The sequence below is a fragment of the Sus scrofa genome, chromosome 5 (assembly GCF_054392235.1).
Source record: "Sus scrofa isolate SSC_HxYL_T2T_F1_AM1 chromosome 5, Sscrofa_HxYL_maternal_Yorkshire_Landrace_v2.0, whole genome shotgun sequence".
Lineage (NCBI taxonomy): Eukaryota > Metazoa > Chordata > Mammalia > Artiodactyla > Suidae > Sus > Sus scrofa.
The window spans coordinates 91,269,101-91,287,360 of record NC_139387.1 but is presented as its reverse complement, the minus strand read 5'-3'; the positions used below and the strand labels follow the sequence as shown (position 1 = coordinate 91,287,360).

Genomic DNA, 18,260 nt, shown 5'->3' with positions numbered 1-18,260 from the left:
ATCAAATACAACCCTTTTTCATAAGGCTTATTCATGTTTTAAATGTTCAAGCTAAACTGTTTTTTCCCCTTTTTCCCTTTCCGTTTCCTTTCCTTCTTCTTCTTCTTCTTTTTTTTTTTTTGTCTTTTTAGGGACATACCCATGGCAAATCGAAGTTCCAAGACTAAGGTTTGAATTGGAGCTGCAGGTGCCAGCCTATGCCACAACCATAGCAACACAGGATCTAAATCACGTCTGCGACCTACACCACAGCTCACCACAACACTGGATCCCTAACCCATTGAGCGAGGCCAGGGACCAAACCCGCATCTCCGTGTATACTAGTTGGGTTCATTACTGCTATTCAGGAACTCCTATTTTGTTTATTTTTAACAACTGAGACAGTTGCAAAAAAAAATCAAGGTATTAGAACTGACTTTATAATCCACTTACATAAAGCATTTCAAAATGACTTCTTCAATGCAGAACAACATGAAACTAATAGGATGTGGTAATAAGTGGGCTATAAAGAGAAGTAAAAAAACTGCAAGAAAATTGTTTGGATTGGTTATAGACTAGGGTCTAGCTTTTGAAGTTTTACATTCAGTCTTTTTTTGTTGTTTGTCTACTACAAAACTTTTCTTATTGTATACTTAGCTTCCTCCATTTTGTATGCTACTGGGATTTACACTTGCTAATATGAAATTCTTGAGTTTTCTTTAGCAGATACGCTGTAAACTGCAAGGCTAACACACAGAAAAAAAGCCAGGAGCCAATTGTTTTCTATGATGCTGGCTTATAGACAAATGGCACATTTACCTGCAATTCCCAGGATGTGAGGTGATAGCATACTTATTTGATATCATGCAGGACTGTATGTATTTCAATATATTATATGTCAGATATAGCATTCTGTGTATATAGCAAAGAAAAATATTACAGCTCAGTGACTTTTTAAAAGATTTAAAAAACTGAACATTGCCATTTAAATTTCTTGGTATAACTACTTAAATGACTGAAAAGCATGAGTGTTAATTCCATATAAACTCTGAGAAAGGGGTGGTTTAATGCTGTATTCCTCGTTATACACTGCATGTTCTGTTGCGCATATCCTTCTATGTCTAAGTGAATGTGTTGATCTTAGAACGAAAAAGCACAAGAACAGCATACACAATTCTTCCCAATACCAAGTATCGCACCAGACTCAGGAAATACTTGCTTGTAAGCAAGATAATGGGATCGAGAAATTGACACTTATTCTAGTGTGGAACTAAGTTTGATCTTTTAGGAATACTTTATCATTCTTTTCAAACAAAAAAGATCTTAGTTTTCTAAGAACTATCATCTTAAAGAATGGGAAGACTGAAAATGTAAAAGATGGAACTTAACAGAGACAAAAAGAAATCAGAGAATATCTCTTCAACAGACTGTCTTTGTAATAAGTTAAAGCACTTTGTGGAAACATGGTAATCTAAAAGAAGAACTGTCTTAAATTATCATCAATAAATGTCATTTTGCTTGAATTCATTTATATCAAAGGTAGAACTGGTGAAGAGTCATATGCACAAAAAACAAGTTTAAATAACTATAAAGGCTTACCTACTGGACGATTACAAAGGTAATGCCGTAGACTGATATTGCCTAACTGATCTGGTGTCACTTGGTCCACTTGAAGACAGATTTCCGTATCTTCCCCTCGGATGTCAATTTCCCCATTAACACCAGTAATTTTAAACACCACAACTGACATCTAATAATGATTGTATAAATGACATTAGTATAACAAATAATTCAAAACAAAACTTAGGAAATAACACAGGAAACTACAATTACCTCTAAAAATATAACTGACTTAATAAACCAAGAATATATTTGTGACCACAGAAAGTGATTATTACATTATAGCGATAAATTTCCACCTCCTTTCTTCCTTTTCAGAAAGTCAGGAGAATTTTTTTTAGGTAACAAACACTACTTATATGATATTTCTGTGTGAAATTATTTTCACTAAAAGTTGAACATATTTTCTAGGTCTTTTGTAGACAGCCCATCGTAAGGACTAACTACTATCCTTACTATCAAACTTTTCCAAAGAATATTTAAACTGAATTAAAGGTAAAATATAAAAGAATGGAAAAAAGAAAGATATAACCTTGCCTCCTCAATACAATTAAAAACAAATTTAGAAAAGTGAAATTCAGAGGAAAACAATTTAGCAAGAAGAGGGAAGACAAGTTTTTCACGGGTTCCTCAGAAAGAGCAAAGTAAATCACCATCTAGGTCAACCCATTTTATATAGTAATGTCTTGAAATTTGTACTCATTGAATATGAGATAAAGTTGAGGGCACTTCTCTGCACAGAGTATCTCTGAAATGATTACCAGGTCATCATGACTCTCTTGAGCACCCTCTGAGTTTGTACTGATGGCATCTGGAGAGGTTTCACCATAATTCTGCAGGTTTACACTGGCATTTGCTCTCTCTGCTGGGCTCTGGTAATTTATAGTTGAGTTCTTTTTAATACCTGAAATAACATAAAAATAAACTAATAAATTAAAATCAGTTTATACATGAGCCAACAATGTTACTATTATCTGACCAAAATGGACTATTTCTTCAACTCTTTCTCAAAAACAGCCTTGTGACAATAAGCAAAGAAAAATTAAATCGTAGGTAGCAAATGTGAAGAAATAACCTCCCACAATAAAATGTTAGTGATACTAAACCCTAAAACAGTACCAAGAGAAATCTACCACAGCTGACCACAGCCTGTGTTTTCCCCACTGCAGATGTGGTACTGGCGTTACTAGCTGGTTCCTGGTCAATCATCTTTGTCTCCTACTCTACCCTATATTCAAAGGTCCCAGTCTGACCACTTCATTTCCCTTTTCAGTATCCCACAGTTCTTCTACATAAAGTTTAATGTGACTATTGTCAGTGTGACTGGTCTCCATCCTTATCAAACTGCCTGAATTTCAGTGTGCCATACTTGAATATTTCTCTAACTCTGTGGTAAAGGAATTTTTAAAAGATTCTGTGTCCATAACAAATCAACATTTAAAAAAAAAAAAAAACCAAACATAAAAAAGAACTACTGAAATGAGGGAATTCCCTTCATGTCTCAGTGGTAACAAACCTGACTAGCATCCATGAGGACACAGGTTCAATCCCTGACCTTGCTCAGTGGGTTAAGTATCCAGCATTGCCATGAGCTGTGGTGTAGGTTGCAGATGTGGCTCAGATCCTGTGTTGCTGTGGCTGTGGCTGTGGCCAGCAGCTGTGGCTCTGGTTTGCCCTCTAGCCTGGGATCTTCCCTATGCTGCAATCCCTTTAAAAAAAAAAAAAAAAAGGATAACTGAAATGAAAATTAATCTAGAAAAATTAAGAGTCAAAGACACAAAATAAAGCCTCAATTTTTTTCATTCCAATCTTGTGTGGATCCTGACACATAAAAAAAAAAAAAAAAAAGCTAATAATTCTGGAAATGATTTCAAGGATTAATTAACCAAATGACAGAAACAATAAAGTTAGTCTTTCACTACATCCTTTTGCTTAAGCGATAGTGTTTTACAAAACTTTTCTTTTAGTGGTGGTTGTGAGAAACATCTTTAGAAGTTCCCGTTGTAGCTCACTGGGTAAAGAAGCCAACAGTGTCCATGAGGATGTGGGTTCAATTCCCGGCCTCTTTCAATGTGTTAAGTATTTTGCATTGCCGCAAACTGAGGTATACGCCTGCAGCTGCAGTTCTGATTCGACCCCTGGTCCAGGAACTTCCGTATGCCTCAGGTGTGGCCCAAAAAGAAAAAAGAAAAAAAAAATCTTTATTATGTCTCCATAACACTTCATTATAGAATGGGTATCACTTCCATTCACTGAAAGAACACTCTACTGAACGCAGTTTGCAAGTAGCTTGTTAGAAATGTCTTTTTCCCCCTCAGATAATACATTGTAATTTGACATCTGTATCCACTACAGAGTGATTACCACCCAAGGTCTAGTTTATCATCCATGACCGCACATGATCCCCTTTATCCATTTTGACCATTCCCCTACCCCGCTACCCTCTGGTAACCACCAATCTATTTTCTGTGTCTATAAGCTTGTTGTGTCTTGTTTTCATTTGAGTTTTTTAAAAAGATATATTCCAAATACTAGTGAAGTCATACAGTATTTGTCTTTCTCTGTAATAATTTATTATTACTTTTTGCTTTTTAGGGCAGCACCTGGAGCATATGAAAGTTCCTAGGCTAGAGGTCGAATCAGAGCTACAGCTGCTGGCCTACACAACAGCCACAGCAACACCAGATCCTTAACCCACTCAGCAAGACCAGGGATCGAACCCATATCCTGGTGGATACTAGTCAGGTTCGTAACCCACTGAGCCACAACGGGAACTCCCTGTAATAATTTATTATTTTATTTATTACTATATAATCAGCTTCTAACCCAGTGCCTGACAATGTAATAGGTGTTAATTATCTACTGAATAGATGAATAAAACAATTTTTAGGGCCTAGGAAAATGCATATAAATACAATTATAGTAGGAGGAGATGACAGACTCTCATTTCACAGGGAGTTCCTAAAATTGCAAAGGGTTAAAGAGATTTCCCTTAAAAAATAATATTTAAGCTAAAGTAAACAAAGAAAAAAGAACATTCTTGGCACAGGTACAAAGACTGAGTGTGTCATAGTAAAGAGACTGAAAGAAAGACTGAAGTGTATTAAGTATGTGGGAAAACAGCAGAAAAGGTAAGCTGGACTCATATCACACAGAGTACTATCAGTAAGGTTAAGTTTTTGTTTTGTTTTGTTTTTGCTTTTTAGGGCTGTAGGTGCGCTACAGCACATGAAGTCCCCAGACTAGGGGCCAAATCGGAGTTGCAGTTGCTGGCCTTCACCACAGCCAAAGCAACGTCTGCAAACTACACCACAGCTCACAGCAACACTGAATCCTTAACCCATTGAGAGAGGCCAGGGATGGAACCTGCATTCTCATGGATACTAGTCAGGTTCCTGACCTCTGAGCCACAACGGGAACTCCCAGTCATGTTGTTTTTTAAACTTAATAGCCTTATAACAGTTAGAATTATCAGGCCTAAAATGGAAACTGACATGATAGTATACACATACACACTTATGAACAAACCACCACACTACCACAGGCTTCTAGTCTCCCCAGTACTATTCTTCTAGTCTCCCCAATACTATTCTTTGTCAATTTCCTGTTCATTCCTCATTCCATAGGCAGGATATTCTTTTAAAAATGTATATATTATCACATCAATTTACACTTTTATTAATTATTTTCAGAAATAGTAAGCAAATCACTGATGTCTTGTGAGAATAGAGATTTTCTACAGAAACATTGTCAAAGCATCATTTGATCACAGAACAGAAATCCTTTATTAAAGCAGGATTTTAAACCATAAAGCAAGGGAATTAGGCAATAGAGCTACCTGTGGCTCTAGGATAGATTTTTAAGACCCATATCATACCTCGTCTACGTTTAACTGGTAGAGTATGCTGGAATGGAGACTGCTATGAATTGCAGGGTTGGATTAAGGCTTTTTGCAATCGTTTTCCATGTCTGATGTGCCAGCACAGCAAACTGGTTGGTTAAAACTTTAGGCTTCTGAGTCAGACTAGCTGAGCTCCAAATCCGCCTCTATTACTTCCTGACTGCATACTCATTTCTCTAAGCTTCAGTTTCTAAAGATACGAGCCTTTCCTTATCCCTAAGTTGTTGGCAACTGCATCAATAGGTTTATTACCTTTTCATACACAAAGTAACTCATATTTAAATCTGGTCCCTTATGCTTCAGGGTCTGTGGCAACTACTCTCTGGCTATGGTCCATGGTTTTATTCCTGTTCACAAAATCCACAATGCCTTAGTGATTGGGATGCATTTTAATACTAACTCCTAGTGGTCTTTACCGGGGCATTAGTTACTTCTGAATAAAACGGAGGAATTGAAGTTGCCATTATAGCTCAGCAGTTAATGAATCTGACTAGCATCCATGAGGTTGCAGGTTCTATCCCTGGCCTTAGTCAGTGGGTTAAGGATCTGGCGTTGCAATGAGCTGTGGTGTAGGCCTCAGATGCAGCTCAGATCCCCACATTGCTGTGGCTGTAGCGTAGGCCGGCGACTTCAGCTCCAATTCGACCCCTAGCCTGGGAACCTCCATATGCCACGGGTGTAGCGCTAAAAAGACAAAAAAAAAAAAAAAAAAAAAAAAGGAGAAATCATGTGGTTTCATCATTTCATCATACATTACCATGTATGAGAGAGAATCCTGGTTATAGGAATCAACTGCTTCAGTCTGAAAAAATTCCAATCATAGGACCACATAGTTGAGAATTCATCATGCAAATTAAGCCTACTTAATCAAAATTTCAGACATAGGAGTCCCTGTGATAGAGGCTAGTAGCATTAATGTTGTCTACTATGTAAACGACTATGTAAGTAACCGCTAAACGTTGTCCTTAACAAGGAAGGAGCACCTGGTTAAAAGAAGCAATGAGGAGTTCCTACTGTGGCACAGTGAGTTAAGGATCGAGTGTTGCTACAGCTGTGGTATAGGTTACAGCTGTGGATTAAAGTCAACCCCTGGCCCAGGAACTTCCACATGCCACAGGTGCAGCCAAAACAGAAAGATAAAGAAAAATAAAGAAGAAGCAATGGAACAACCCTTAGAAAGTAAGGTACAATGCTCTTGGTACTGTGCATGTATGTGTGCATAAATAAAATAAGTCTTTTGGGGCTGTGACTGATTATGGAACTAAAATATCTAGTCTAAAAATAACTAAAAATATTAAAACACCACTTCTAAGATTTGTGTGTATATATAATATGAATTCTTAAACTGTGTTGCTTTACCTTTTTCCAAAAATATATGACTATCACTTCCATCACTTTCTAACAACTGTTCTTCCAATATCATGCTGTCAAGTGAAATAGTATCCAGTGAGGTTTGTGAGGGACTTCTTTTCATATTCTTATAAGAAACAGACAGTGGAGCGAGGTTGGGTAGGCAACGTTCCTTAGGCTTTCCACTGTTAACAAATAAAATTATTAGAAAATCATCACATACAAGGAAAAGAATTCTTTCTAAAGAATACTTTAAACAAAATTTAAAAATAGTGTCCACAAGTTTTAAAATTATATTTTGAGCTCACAGCATTTCCATTATTTGGAAAGACCTACTCTTCCATATGCTAACTCCAACAATGTCTTATTTTGTCATGAAATTTTCTGTCCAAAACTAAAACACATTCAGTCAGTACCTGCACATGTGCACACATACAAACAAAACAACCCCCCACTTCAATTCCAATACTTCATTGTTACCTTAAAGATGACTGTGATTTAAGTGTTCTGACTGTGGGTACTTCTTCTTTACTGATTTCCAGGTTCTCAGAGAGTGAAGCTGTTTCTGGAAGCAAATCTTCAGCTTTAAAGATGGACTCTATGGTTTCACTTCCTTTCGAAAGCATATTTTGATTACCACCATTATCGAAAGACAGCATACTTGAATCTTCTCTGTAGTTTAAGACACTATGTGAATCTGTATAAGATGAATCCTTTTTGCCACTTGTTTCTGATTCAATTTCTCCTGAGCCACTTTTGCACACAATTCCACTACTTTCATCTTCGTTTATTTTCCCTAAATTTTTATCTGATAAATAATCCAGAAAAGAAATACCTTTTTGCAGATTTGTATCACTAGCTGATTTAAAAAGCAAAGAATCCTTCAAAGAGACATGGCTAAGGTCAACACTCATAGATCTGTTGTCTGACATATGATTAACAGTTACACTCCTAATTTGATTTATACCACTACTAACTTGTTTTCTTTTTGAAGACAAAAACTCTCCATTTTCTGTAGGCAAATAATCAGGAACCATTGGGCTCACACTTTCAGAAACAGGAGATTTAAGAGTATTTGCCTGATCCACTGGATGTAGCAAAAGAGCCACTTCTGCACTTTTAAGTAAAATTCCAATGCAAATAGACGTCTGACTAGCAGGACTGCCAGTTACAGCTTCCACATCTTTCCTTAAATTCTCTGAAAGCAAAACAAGTGACTCGTGGAGGAAAAGCAGGAGCAGATACTGGTAGTGATTGATCTGCATGCTGACATGTTTGTGAACATGAACCAGAACATGAATATCTGCATCTGATGATGAAGAGGAAAATCTTGAAAATGTATCTGAAGGTTTCTGATTACCATTCGCCAAGGGATCAGATTCTGTACTATAATACTCTTTCAGCAGCTTTTTCCGTTTCCATCGGCCAGTCAGATCACTAGATTCACTTTGTGATGTATTTAAAGATACTTGATTACAGGCCTGCAGTTCTTTTTGCGACAATGCATATCTTACTGGTTGACAAATCCAGATGGAAAGAGGGAAAGAATCTACAAAATTTACTGGTCGTCCTTTTCCACTTTTCGTCCCTTCATAATCTATCCAAAATTGAGAAAAATAAACAGCCCAAACATCCGTGGCAGCAGAAGTTTTAAGAGTGTGTTTATTCAACTTGGGAGTAATATTTCCTTTATAAACTTCATGCATTTTAGTATCTTGTTCATGAGCATGTCTCTGGAAGATTGGATGCAGAAGATTAAAACTGTCACCAGATTTGGGGAAGCTGGTGTATGTTTTACTGAAAAAATCACAATCTTTGAAGTCTTGAAACAAAGCTTCTAAATCAGAATGTCGACAATTTGGACAGTGTCTTGTATTTGTAGCAATCATTTCAGAACTCTGAATAGAAATTGCATGTGGTTGATCTTGATGACACTGAGATTTCATTTCAGAAGGAATGACAAACTAGAAGAGAAAAAACATTGATCGAGTCTGACCTACAAACCCACACAACTTGAAGATAATTAAAAACATGACTTAGGAATTCTTTTTGACATATCTCCCCAAAACACTACTTTCCTATCCAGACAGAAAATGCCAACTCTCTCCCCAAAAATCTTTTTACTAACCCCAATGAAAAAGACTCAAATGATTAACCATTAAGAAAACAACTTAAAAAAAAGTAAACAATAATTTACATAATTACATATTTGCATACAATATATAAAATTTAAAAAACAAAATTGAATCAAATCAATTATTAAATGTTTACTATGCCCTGAGCATATTTATACCCTAACTATATCAGAAAGTCCAAGTTTGAAAAGATAATTTTTTGTTACAATATTTTAAAAGTACAAACAATTTGGAGGATGACAAGATAAGTAAATGGAAGGACTGAATAATTGTCACTGGAATTACTTTTCTGTGTGAAAACTATTAAGAAAATAAATTTAAAAGAGTATAGGTCAAACTATTTACTAAAATTATTTTCTGCAGATAATTAAGCCCAGTCCTCAAAATATTCTCAACAAAAACTTCCAAGTGACTGGTTTTAAAACTCAAACTGCTCATATTCAGAAAATGTAAAGATCATTATATGACTGTGTTTTAAATTACAAATGTTATGTGTTTCTTTATATTACATATTTCAAAGATCTTTAAAACATTTTTGCAACACAACTGTTGAGTATTATTAACTTCATTTTACACAGAGAGGAAATTTAAGGTATATAAATTTAGTCTACCAGCAAACATATCTAGAAGGTGAAATATTCATTCATGCCCAAATCCAAATCTTATTCTATTTACCACACTACACTGGTTTTTGTCGTTGTTGTTTTGTTTTGTTTTCTTCCTTTAAAGTTTAAGTATCCACGGAATTCTGATTATCAACTAGTTGGCTGTAATAAAGAGCAACTTGCTATTACCTTGGATTAATAACAGAATAACCATAAACAAATAAAACCTAGATATAACTTAAAAGCTTCCATGTATTATTCATCCTTCTTTTAAAAAAAGTTTATCAGCTCTGGTAAGATGAAGAAAAAAAATGATATTTAAATTTATTTCTACTGCTTGTACCCCAAACGGATAGAGGAGGTGGGGAGAAGAAAAGTGAGAAAGAAGGGGAGGGGAGGGAAAACAGTCTCTTAAAGCTTCTACGACTGAAAACTGAAATCAAAACTGAAATTTCAAAATCAAAATTAAGATTACACTGAAACTGAGTTACACTTTAGCACCCATCTTAAACCCTGGAAATTATAATGTTGTTAATAATTCTTCTGTAAAAACGGTTTTATTCTCACAGCCACTTGTGTATATGGTACCTTTAGCATTAAGCCATCAACTCGAATATCAACATGCTCATCAGATTTTGAATTGTCATTCAACTTGTATACAGCCATAAATTGATTAAGACTCTGTTTTAAATCCAACAGAAACTGATTTAACCATAGAATACTTCTTTCATCCACAGTAAACTGTAGTGCATTCAGCTGGCTATAAAGGTTGGGAGATGGAACTGTGGAGAAAAAAAATTTTTTAAGATTTTTTTAATAAACTGATGGTTTTGAATCTTTCCTGAGAACAGAAAAATACATTTTTAACAATTTTTATTCTTTTTAAATTAAGATAAGATTTTACGATGTTATTTACAAAATTAATGTGATACTATGTAGGGATGATAGCAAACACATTTACAGAAACAAATAACATTTTCCTATGCTTCGCTAATTAAAAATATTTAGCTTAATCTAAAACAAACTGTATAAATGAGTTATTGTCGTATTTTCCTAATGTTACAGTGATCAAGAGAAGCAAACTTCAAAAAACCTGTACCCTCTTGACGAAGTATCACATCAAAGTGGTGGTTCTAAATCACATATTTCTGTAAGGACTTACTACCTGAATCTTAATCTGAATTCTCTACAACGAGAGAACAATGTTTAATAACTAATTTCTCATGAAAGTGGTAAGCTAGGCAGTTCTCCTTAGAGGAGAGACCATTTATAGTTTTATTCTTCACTTACTCCTAAGCCTAGAATAGTGTCTGGTGCAAAGTAAAAACTAAAGTATCTCTTAGCTCCTCCAAACTATTAGAATGCTTAGGGATTGGATAAATGCTTTAGTGCTAATTTATATTAAACTAATATTCATAATTAGAGTATATATCACTCCCTGAAATACCCATCTATTGTTTCATAAAATCCATTAATGTATTCAGAGCATCTTGATGAATATCTTTTATTCTAAAAATTCAGATCTACTTACATTTACCAAAGCAAGCAGTATGAATATATATAACTTTTAGATCAATAAGGAAAATAAACCCAAGGTGTGGGATTCCAGGGGAGAAACAGCACTGTAACAATGTCCTGAATAGGATTTATTCTGTTTGGTTTTCATTCATTCATTCATTCATTCATTCACTTTCTTTCAACAAAGATTAAAAGAAGCCAACTACATTTTGTGTATTGCATTAAGCACAAATAATTTAAAAAGGGCACAGTCCTTTTCTTTAAAAGTGTATAGATTATTACACAAGACATACATGAAAGTAGAAAAATTATAATTAAATTATAATGTATTGTTTACTGGGTTGTGAAGGTGCTTATCTTTGAGAAGAGTAAGGAAGTGAGGTGCTGAGGAAATCACATCAAGGGAAGGAGATGGAATCTCAAATACAGACTGAGTGATGATGACAGCCACAGAGAGAACCAGAGAGCAGATGCAGTCCAGAAGGAGAAAGAGAACTCTGCCTGCAGGTCCAGAATAGAGGAAGAAACCGGGGACACTAAACAGCAGAAAGATCTATATGCAGTTTCTAACAGGAGTCTACTTATGATTAGATTATTATGTAGCTATTAAAGATATCTGAGATGAACTTGTAAAAAACTAGGACCATTAAGGGAAAAGGACAGGATGAAATCAAATCAAGGACAGATTGAAAACAGGACAAACTACACTATACTTACTGTTATGTCTGAATTAAATCCCCTCAAAATTGATACACCAAAGTTCAAACCCCCAATATCTCAGAATTAATTGTATTTGGAGATGGAGCTTTTCAAGAGGCAATTATATTAAAAATGATTTATAGCAACAACAACAACAACAACAACAAAAGACAAAAAAAAGGCAAAAAAAAAATTAAAAAAAAAAATGATTTATACAAGTGGACCCTAGTCCAGTATGACAGGTGTCATAAGAAGAAGAGATCAGGAAACACACACACAGGAAAGACCATGTGAGCAGACAGACATGTAAAGCCAAGGAGAGAGGGTTCTGAGGAAACAACTCTCAACATTTTGACGCAGAATTTCTAGCCTTCAGAACTGGAGGAAATAAATTTCTGTCGTTTAAACCACCAAATCTGTGATATTTTGTTATGGCAGCCCAAGCAAACCAATATATTTATGTTGGGAGAAATGTTTCCAAATTGTAGACACATGGGCAATTTAAAAATTTTTGGCATTCTCTTTTTAATATAATGAACTTATGCTAATTTTATAATTATAAAAAAAGGGTTATACATTTTTAAAGTTGGATCACTCAACAGAGATGAGGAGGTCCCACTGTGGTGCAGTGGGTTAAGAATCCGCCTGCAGCGGCTCAGGTTGCTGCAGCGGCACAGGTTTGATCCCTGGCCCAGTGCAGTGTTACCCCAGGTGCAGCATAGTTCACAGCTGCAGCTCAGATTCAATCCCTGGCCTGGGAACTTCCATATGTCACAGGTGCTGCCATGAAAAAACAGAGATGAAATGTGAGGACTGAAAATGGATCCCTGTACGTGGGGATTCATGTATGCTCTTTACTTTTGTATGTGCTTGAAAATTTCCATAATAAAAAATTAAAAACAGTTAAACATAACCAACGAATTTCACTCCCTGGTATTCAAGGGGCTAAGGTTTAAATTGCTGTTTAAATTTTTTTAGGAGAAAAGTGTATAAATTACACTTCCCTAAAACTGATAGAAATAAACCTAGATTTAGAAGTCAGAAATCCTAGAAACTATAGGCTTCACTTCAAAGAAAAATTACAAGCTCAATGAATAAGCTTGTAATTTAAAGAAAACAATTTGGTAGGAGAAGGTTGGAATCCCCTTGTTTCCAGTTTGGTTGGAAACGGGGGGATTATCGAACTACAGATAAATGGTTGTAAATACCCTGGGGAGGCAGTGAAATATGGGGGTGGGGGGAGGGATGAGAAGAATTTCAACTTAGAAGATCCATGCTTCTAAGCCACTTTATGCTTTAAAGTGCCGAGCAAATGCCTTAACCTATCTTAATTTTCTCACTGTTTCAGTCAGGAAAGTAAAAAACATACTTGAAATACACAAAAGACTACTGAAAAGCATGACAGTGAGATTTAAATCCTAAAAGTTTGGTACAAATGAGGGTTAAAATGATAAAATAGTTCGACATCTTTTTCTCTGAAGGAATTTCCAGGATATCTCTCTTTTTTATGTAAACAACAAAGGAATGAGCATCAGAAATTCCCTTTGAAACTAAAAACCTAAATTAAGTGAATATTAAACAAATGTGCCAAGTAGGTCAAAGAATTTGGAGTTACACTTTTAAAGAGAGGACATATTTTTTTTCCCTCCAATAACATAACCCATTTCATTTGAATACTTTTTCTCAACTATGATTTTCAAGCAAAATAATGAAAAAGGTAACACATAAACAAAGGCAAATTTTAGTTTGAAGAACTAGATGAAGTGAGACAACAGCAAAGAACACAAATGTATAATCATAGAGTAGCTCACAAATAAAAAGCCAGGTAATTTAATGTTTCTGACTAAAGACAAGCGCCAGGAGTTCCTGTCTGACTCAACAAATCTGACTAGTATCCATGAGGATGTAGGTTCAATCCCTGGCTTTGCTCAGTGGGTTAAGGATCCGGTGTTTCCATTAGCTGTGGTCACAGATGTGGCTTGGATCCCACATTGCTGTGGCTGTGGTGTAGGCCAGCAGCTGTAGCTCTAATTCAAGCCCTAGCCTGGGCACTTCCATATGCCATGGGTATTGCCCTAAAAAGCCAAAAAAAAAAAAAGTGCCACAAGTTGCCCAACGTATATATTTGTGTATCAACATCTAGACCCCCAAATTCTCTACAGTTAAAAGGATAACTTTATTATTACTTATTTTTCAATGAAATAGTTTTATATAGCTGAAATATAAATGGAGTTTTACCAAAGGGGAGAAAAAATGAACTTATTCTACAAATAACCTTTCATTCATTCATTCTTTTTTTTGCTTTTTAGGGCTGCACGCATGGCTTATGGAAGTTCCCAGGCCAGGAGTCAAAACAGAGCTACATCTCCTGGCCTGCAACACAACCAGAGCAATGCCAATCTGAGCTGCATCTGTGACCTATACCACAACTCACAGCAATGCCAGATCCTTAACCCACTGAGTGAGGCCAGGGATCCAATCCTCGTCCTCATGGATACTTGTCAGGTTTTTTACTGCTGATCCACAACGGCAATTCACATTCTTTCATTCAAACGCCAGGGATAAAATGAAGCATGAATACCACATGGTTCCTGATATCAAGGATGCAACAAGCTAGTAAGGGAAAAGAACATACGAACAAATAATAAAAAGTAAAATATAATTTTACATATTATACTAAGCATGATTACATACTATACTAAACATGATACATATACATGTTTATATATATTAAACATGACTACAAGAGTAAATAACTTTTGTTTCTTTTTTCACATTTATAAAACTTGCAAACTTAGCAAGAGGAAAAGAAAAACAACTTCCTAAGTAGTGGACAAGTAATAACAAAACAGGAAACTGTCTTACTTGGAAAATCCTTTCCATCTGGATAGTAATATTCTGTGAATTCTATATAAACAGCTGACATCTCTTGTGGAAGATAGAGGGACTTTTTATTGCAAGAAACCATACTCTTGGGGGAAGAACGACACTGCTCTGCTGTAGAGACCTGAAAAAATAAAGTTTACTGCAGTGACACTAAATAAAGAACTTTCCAAAAAATTTATACAACATGGGAGTTCCCGTCGTGGCGCAGGGGTTGACGAGTCCAACCAGGAACCATGAGGTTGCGGGTTCAGTCCCTGCCCTTGCTCAGTGGGTTAATGACCTGGCGTTGCCGTGAGCTGTGGTGTGGGTTGCAGACGCGGTTCGGATCCCGAGTTGCTGTGGCTCTGGTGTAGGCTGGTGGCTACAGCTCTGATTTGACCCCTGGCCTGGGAACCTCCATGTGCCGTGGCAGCGGCCCAAGAAATAGCAAAAAAGACAAAAAAAAAAAAAAAAAATTATGCAACATGTACATCACTGCAAATTCTTAAAACCACTTTTAATAATTTATTAATAGGTAATTTCCAATGCAATCTTTATTATATATTTAATTTCATATTATTTTAAAGTAACACCAACCAATGTATTCAGAAAACTATAACCTCTTTGGATTCGTTATCAAAGTCAACTCTGTACAACTTGCCTTGCAAACTTACTACCTTACAATAACAGACAATATTTCTATAAAACAATACAAATAAATAAACAGCAGTGTCAGGACACAGATCCAAGTCCTCAAGACTAGACTGCTTCCCAAAAATGTACTTTATAATAATTGTTTACCATAATTAATTATTATAAAAAACAATATAACTATATACAGAGCTTCAGCGTGGAATAATTTTAAAAACTTGAGATAGTGCTGAAGGCTACACAACAATATTACTCAATGCCAATGATTTACACACTTAAAAATGGTTAGACGTTCCCGTTATGGCTTAGCAGGTTTAGAAGCAACTAGTAACCATGAGGATGTAGTTCGATCCCTAGCCTCACACAGTGGGTTAAGGATTTGGCAAGCTGTGGCATAGGCTACAGATGTAGCTTGGATCCCGTGTTGCTATGGCTATGGTGTAGCTCTGCAGCTGTAGCTCCGATTTGACCCCTAGCCTGGGAACTTTCATATGCCACTGCTGTGGCGCTAAAAAGAAAAAAAAAAAAAAAAAAAGGTTAGTAGTTTTCTGGTGGTGGGATGGGTAAAGAATCCAAAGTTGCTGCTGCTGTGACTCAGGCTGCTGCTACGGCCAGGGAACTTCCACTCGCCATGGGCAGGCCCCCACCTCCAAAAAGGTTAAAACAATAAATGTTATGTCATACATATTTTGCCACAATAAAAATAATTTAGAAATAACAATACAGGAGTTCTCATCGTGACTCAGTGGTTAACAAATCTGACTAGGCACCATGAGGTGGCGGGTTTGATCCCTGGCCTCACTCAGTAGATTGAGGATCCGGCGTTCCCATGAGCTGTGATACAGATGCAGCTTGGATCCCTTTGCTGTGGCTCTGGCATAGGCCTGTGGCTACAGCTCTGATTAGACCCCTAGCCTGGGAACCTCCATATGCTGTGGGTGCAGCCCTAGAAAAGGAAAAAAAAAAATTAAAAAATAACAGTACAGCTATAAATGCTCCTGTCAAATAGTTTGATTTCTTAAATTATTTTTATTACACATTTCCACTCTCCCTCCAAAACAGCTAATTTATAATTTATATCAAAAATGTGTATACTGGAGCTCCCATTGTGACTCAGCAGGTTAAGAACATGACATAGTGTCTAGGGGATGCAGGTTTGATCCCTGGCCTCAGTGAGTTAAGGAGCCGGTGTTGCTACATACAAGATGCCACAGCTCACAGCAATGCCAGATCCTTAATCCACTGAGCAGGGCCAGGGATGGAACCCACATCCTCATGGATACCAGTCAGGGTCGTTAATTACTGGGCCATGACGGGAACTCTGAGGTTACTTTTTTTTCATTCATTCAAGAAACATGTATAGTTCCCACATGAAGTGAAAAAACTTTTCTACGGTTTATTTTTCCTCTTATATAAACTGTTAATCAATCCTGTTGATCATTTGTATAGTCTTCATAAATTTATGCCACTTCCTTAACATTATCTAATTAAGAAGTTTTTCTGGGCCACAAATTCAACTCAAGAGTGTTATTTTAGTACACAACAGCTTTATTTATTTATTTATTTATTTATTTTGCCTTTTCTTGAGCCGCTCCCATGGCATATGGAGGTTCCCAGGCTAGGGGTCCAATCAGAGCTACAGCCACCGGCCCACGCCAGAGCCACAGCAACGCCAGATCTGAGCCACGTCTTCGACCCACATCATAGCCCATGGCAATGCTGGATCCTTAACCCACTGAACAAGGCCGGGGATAGATCTCGCAACTTCACGGTTCCTAGTCAGATTTGTTAACCACTGTGCCACAATGGGAACTCCACTTCCAGTTACTTTTGTTTTGGTGTTTGTGTATGTGGGATGTCTCTATTGCATTTCACCCTCAAACATACGGATTATAGGTGATTCCACTTTCCCCATATCTGTATGAATTTATTCAAATATGATGCATTATAGAGAGAACATAAAGAAAGAAACAACTTCACAATAAGAAAATAACTCTTAAATCAGGGTTTCTCAAAATTAGCACCACAGACTTCTCACCGTGGCACAGTGGGTTAAGAATCTGACTGCGGCAGTCAGGTTGCTATAGAAGCACTGGTTCAATCGCCAGCCCTGTGCAGTGGGTTAAAGGATCTGGCACTGATGTAGCCTATGTGGCTGGGATTCAATCCCTGGTCTGGGAACTTCCATAAGCCGTGGGTGTGGCCATAAACAAACAAAAAAGTTCATTCAAAATCGGCACTATGGACACTTGGGACCAGATAATTCTTAGTTGTGGGGGTTGTCCAGTATACTGCAGAATGTTTAGCCACATCACTGATCTCTACCCACTAGTTGTGAGCAGTATCCTCCTCCAACTGTGACAATCAAAATTGTCCTTAGATATTGCCAAATGTCCCCTGGGGGGCAAAACTCGTCCCAGTTGAAAACCACTGAGTAAAATGAAATCTTTTCAGATAAAACAGTCTCAAAGCCACAGGCTCATCAAAATATATCACAATTCATAAATAACAACACATACCTAAAATCCTTTATTCAAAAGAGAAAAAAATAGGTTGGAGTTCCTGTCGTGGCTAGGCAATAACAAACCAGACTAGTATCCGTGAGGATGCAGGTTTGATCCCGGCTTCACTCAGTGAGTTAAGGATCTGGTGTTGCCATGAACTGCAGTGTAAGTTGAAGATGTGGCTCAGATCCCAGGTTGCTGTGACTGTGGTGTAGGCTGGCAACTACAAGTCCAATTTGACCCCTAGCCTGGGAACTTCCATATGCCTTGGGCATGGCCATTAAAAAAAAAAAAAAAGTCATACTTCTATTGCGTTGATCTCAAGGACTGCGATGTTAGACCATGTTGTATGATCATAGCCTGGGAATAAGTCTGAATTCTTAGCTATGTAATTATGTTCACAGTATAGCTGAAACTTAGTAGTTCAATAAAG

General features: G+C 36.6%; 1 protein-coding gene across 2 annotated transcripts in view; it reads right to left on the bottom strand.

Annotated features, from left to right (window-relative positions):
- BLTP3B (bridge-like lipid transfer protein family member 3B) overlaps nt 1–18,260 on the bottom strand; it is a 103,012-nt gene that overhangs the window by 21,961 nt on the left and 62,791 nt on the right. For both annotated transcript variants that reach the window (XM_005664214.4, XM_003126693.6), the window contains 6 exons: nt 14,673–14,814; nt 10,179–10,372; nt 7,331–8,814; nt 6,860–7,035; nt 2,361–2,503; nt 1,579–1,729 (listed from right to left, as the gene is read on the bottom strand). In XM_005664214.4, the coding sequence (XP_005664271.2) occupies nt 1,579–1,729; nt 2,361–2,503; nt 6,860–7,035; nt 7,331–8,814; nt 10,179–10,372; nt 14,673–14,814 (2,290 nt within the window). The remainder of the gene's footprint in view (nt 1–1,578; nt 1,730–2,360; nt 2,504–6,859; nt 7,036–7,330; nt 8,815–10,178; nt 10,373–14,672; nt 14,815–18,260) is intronic.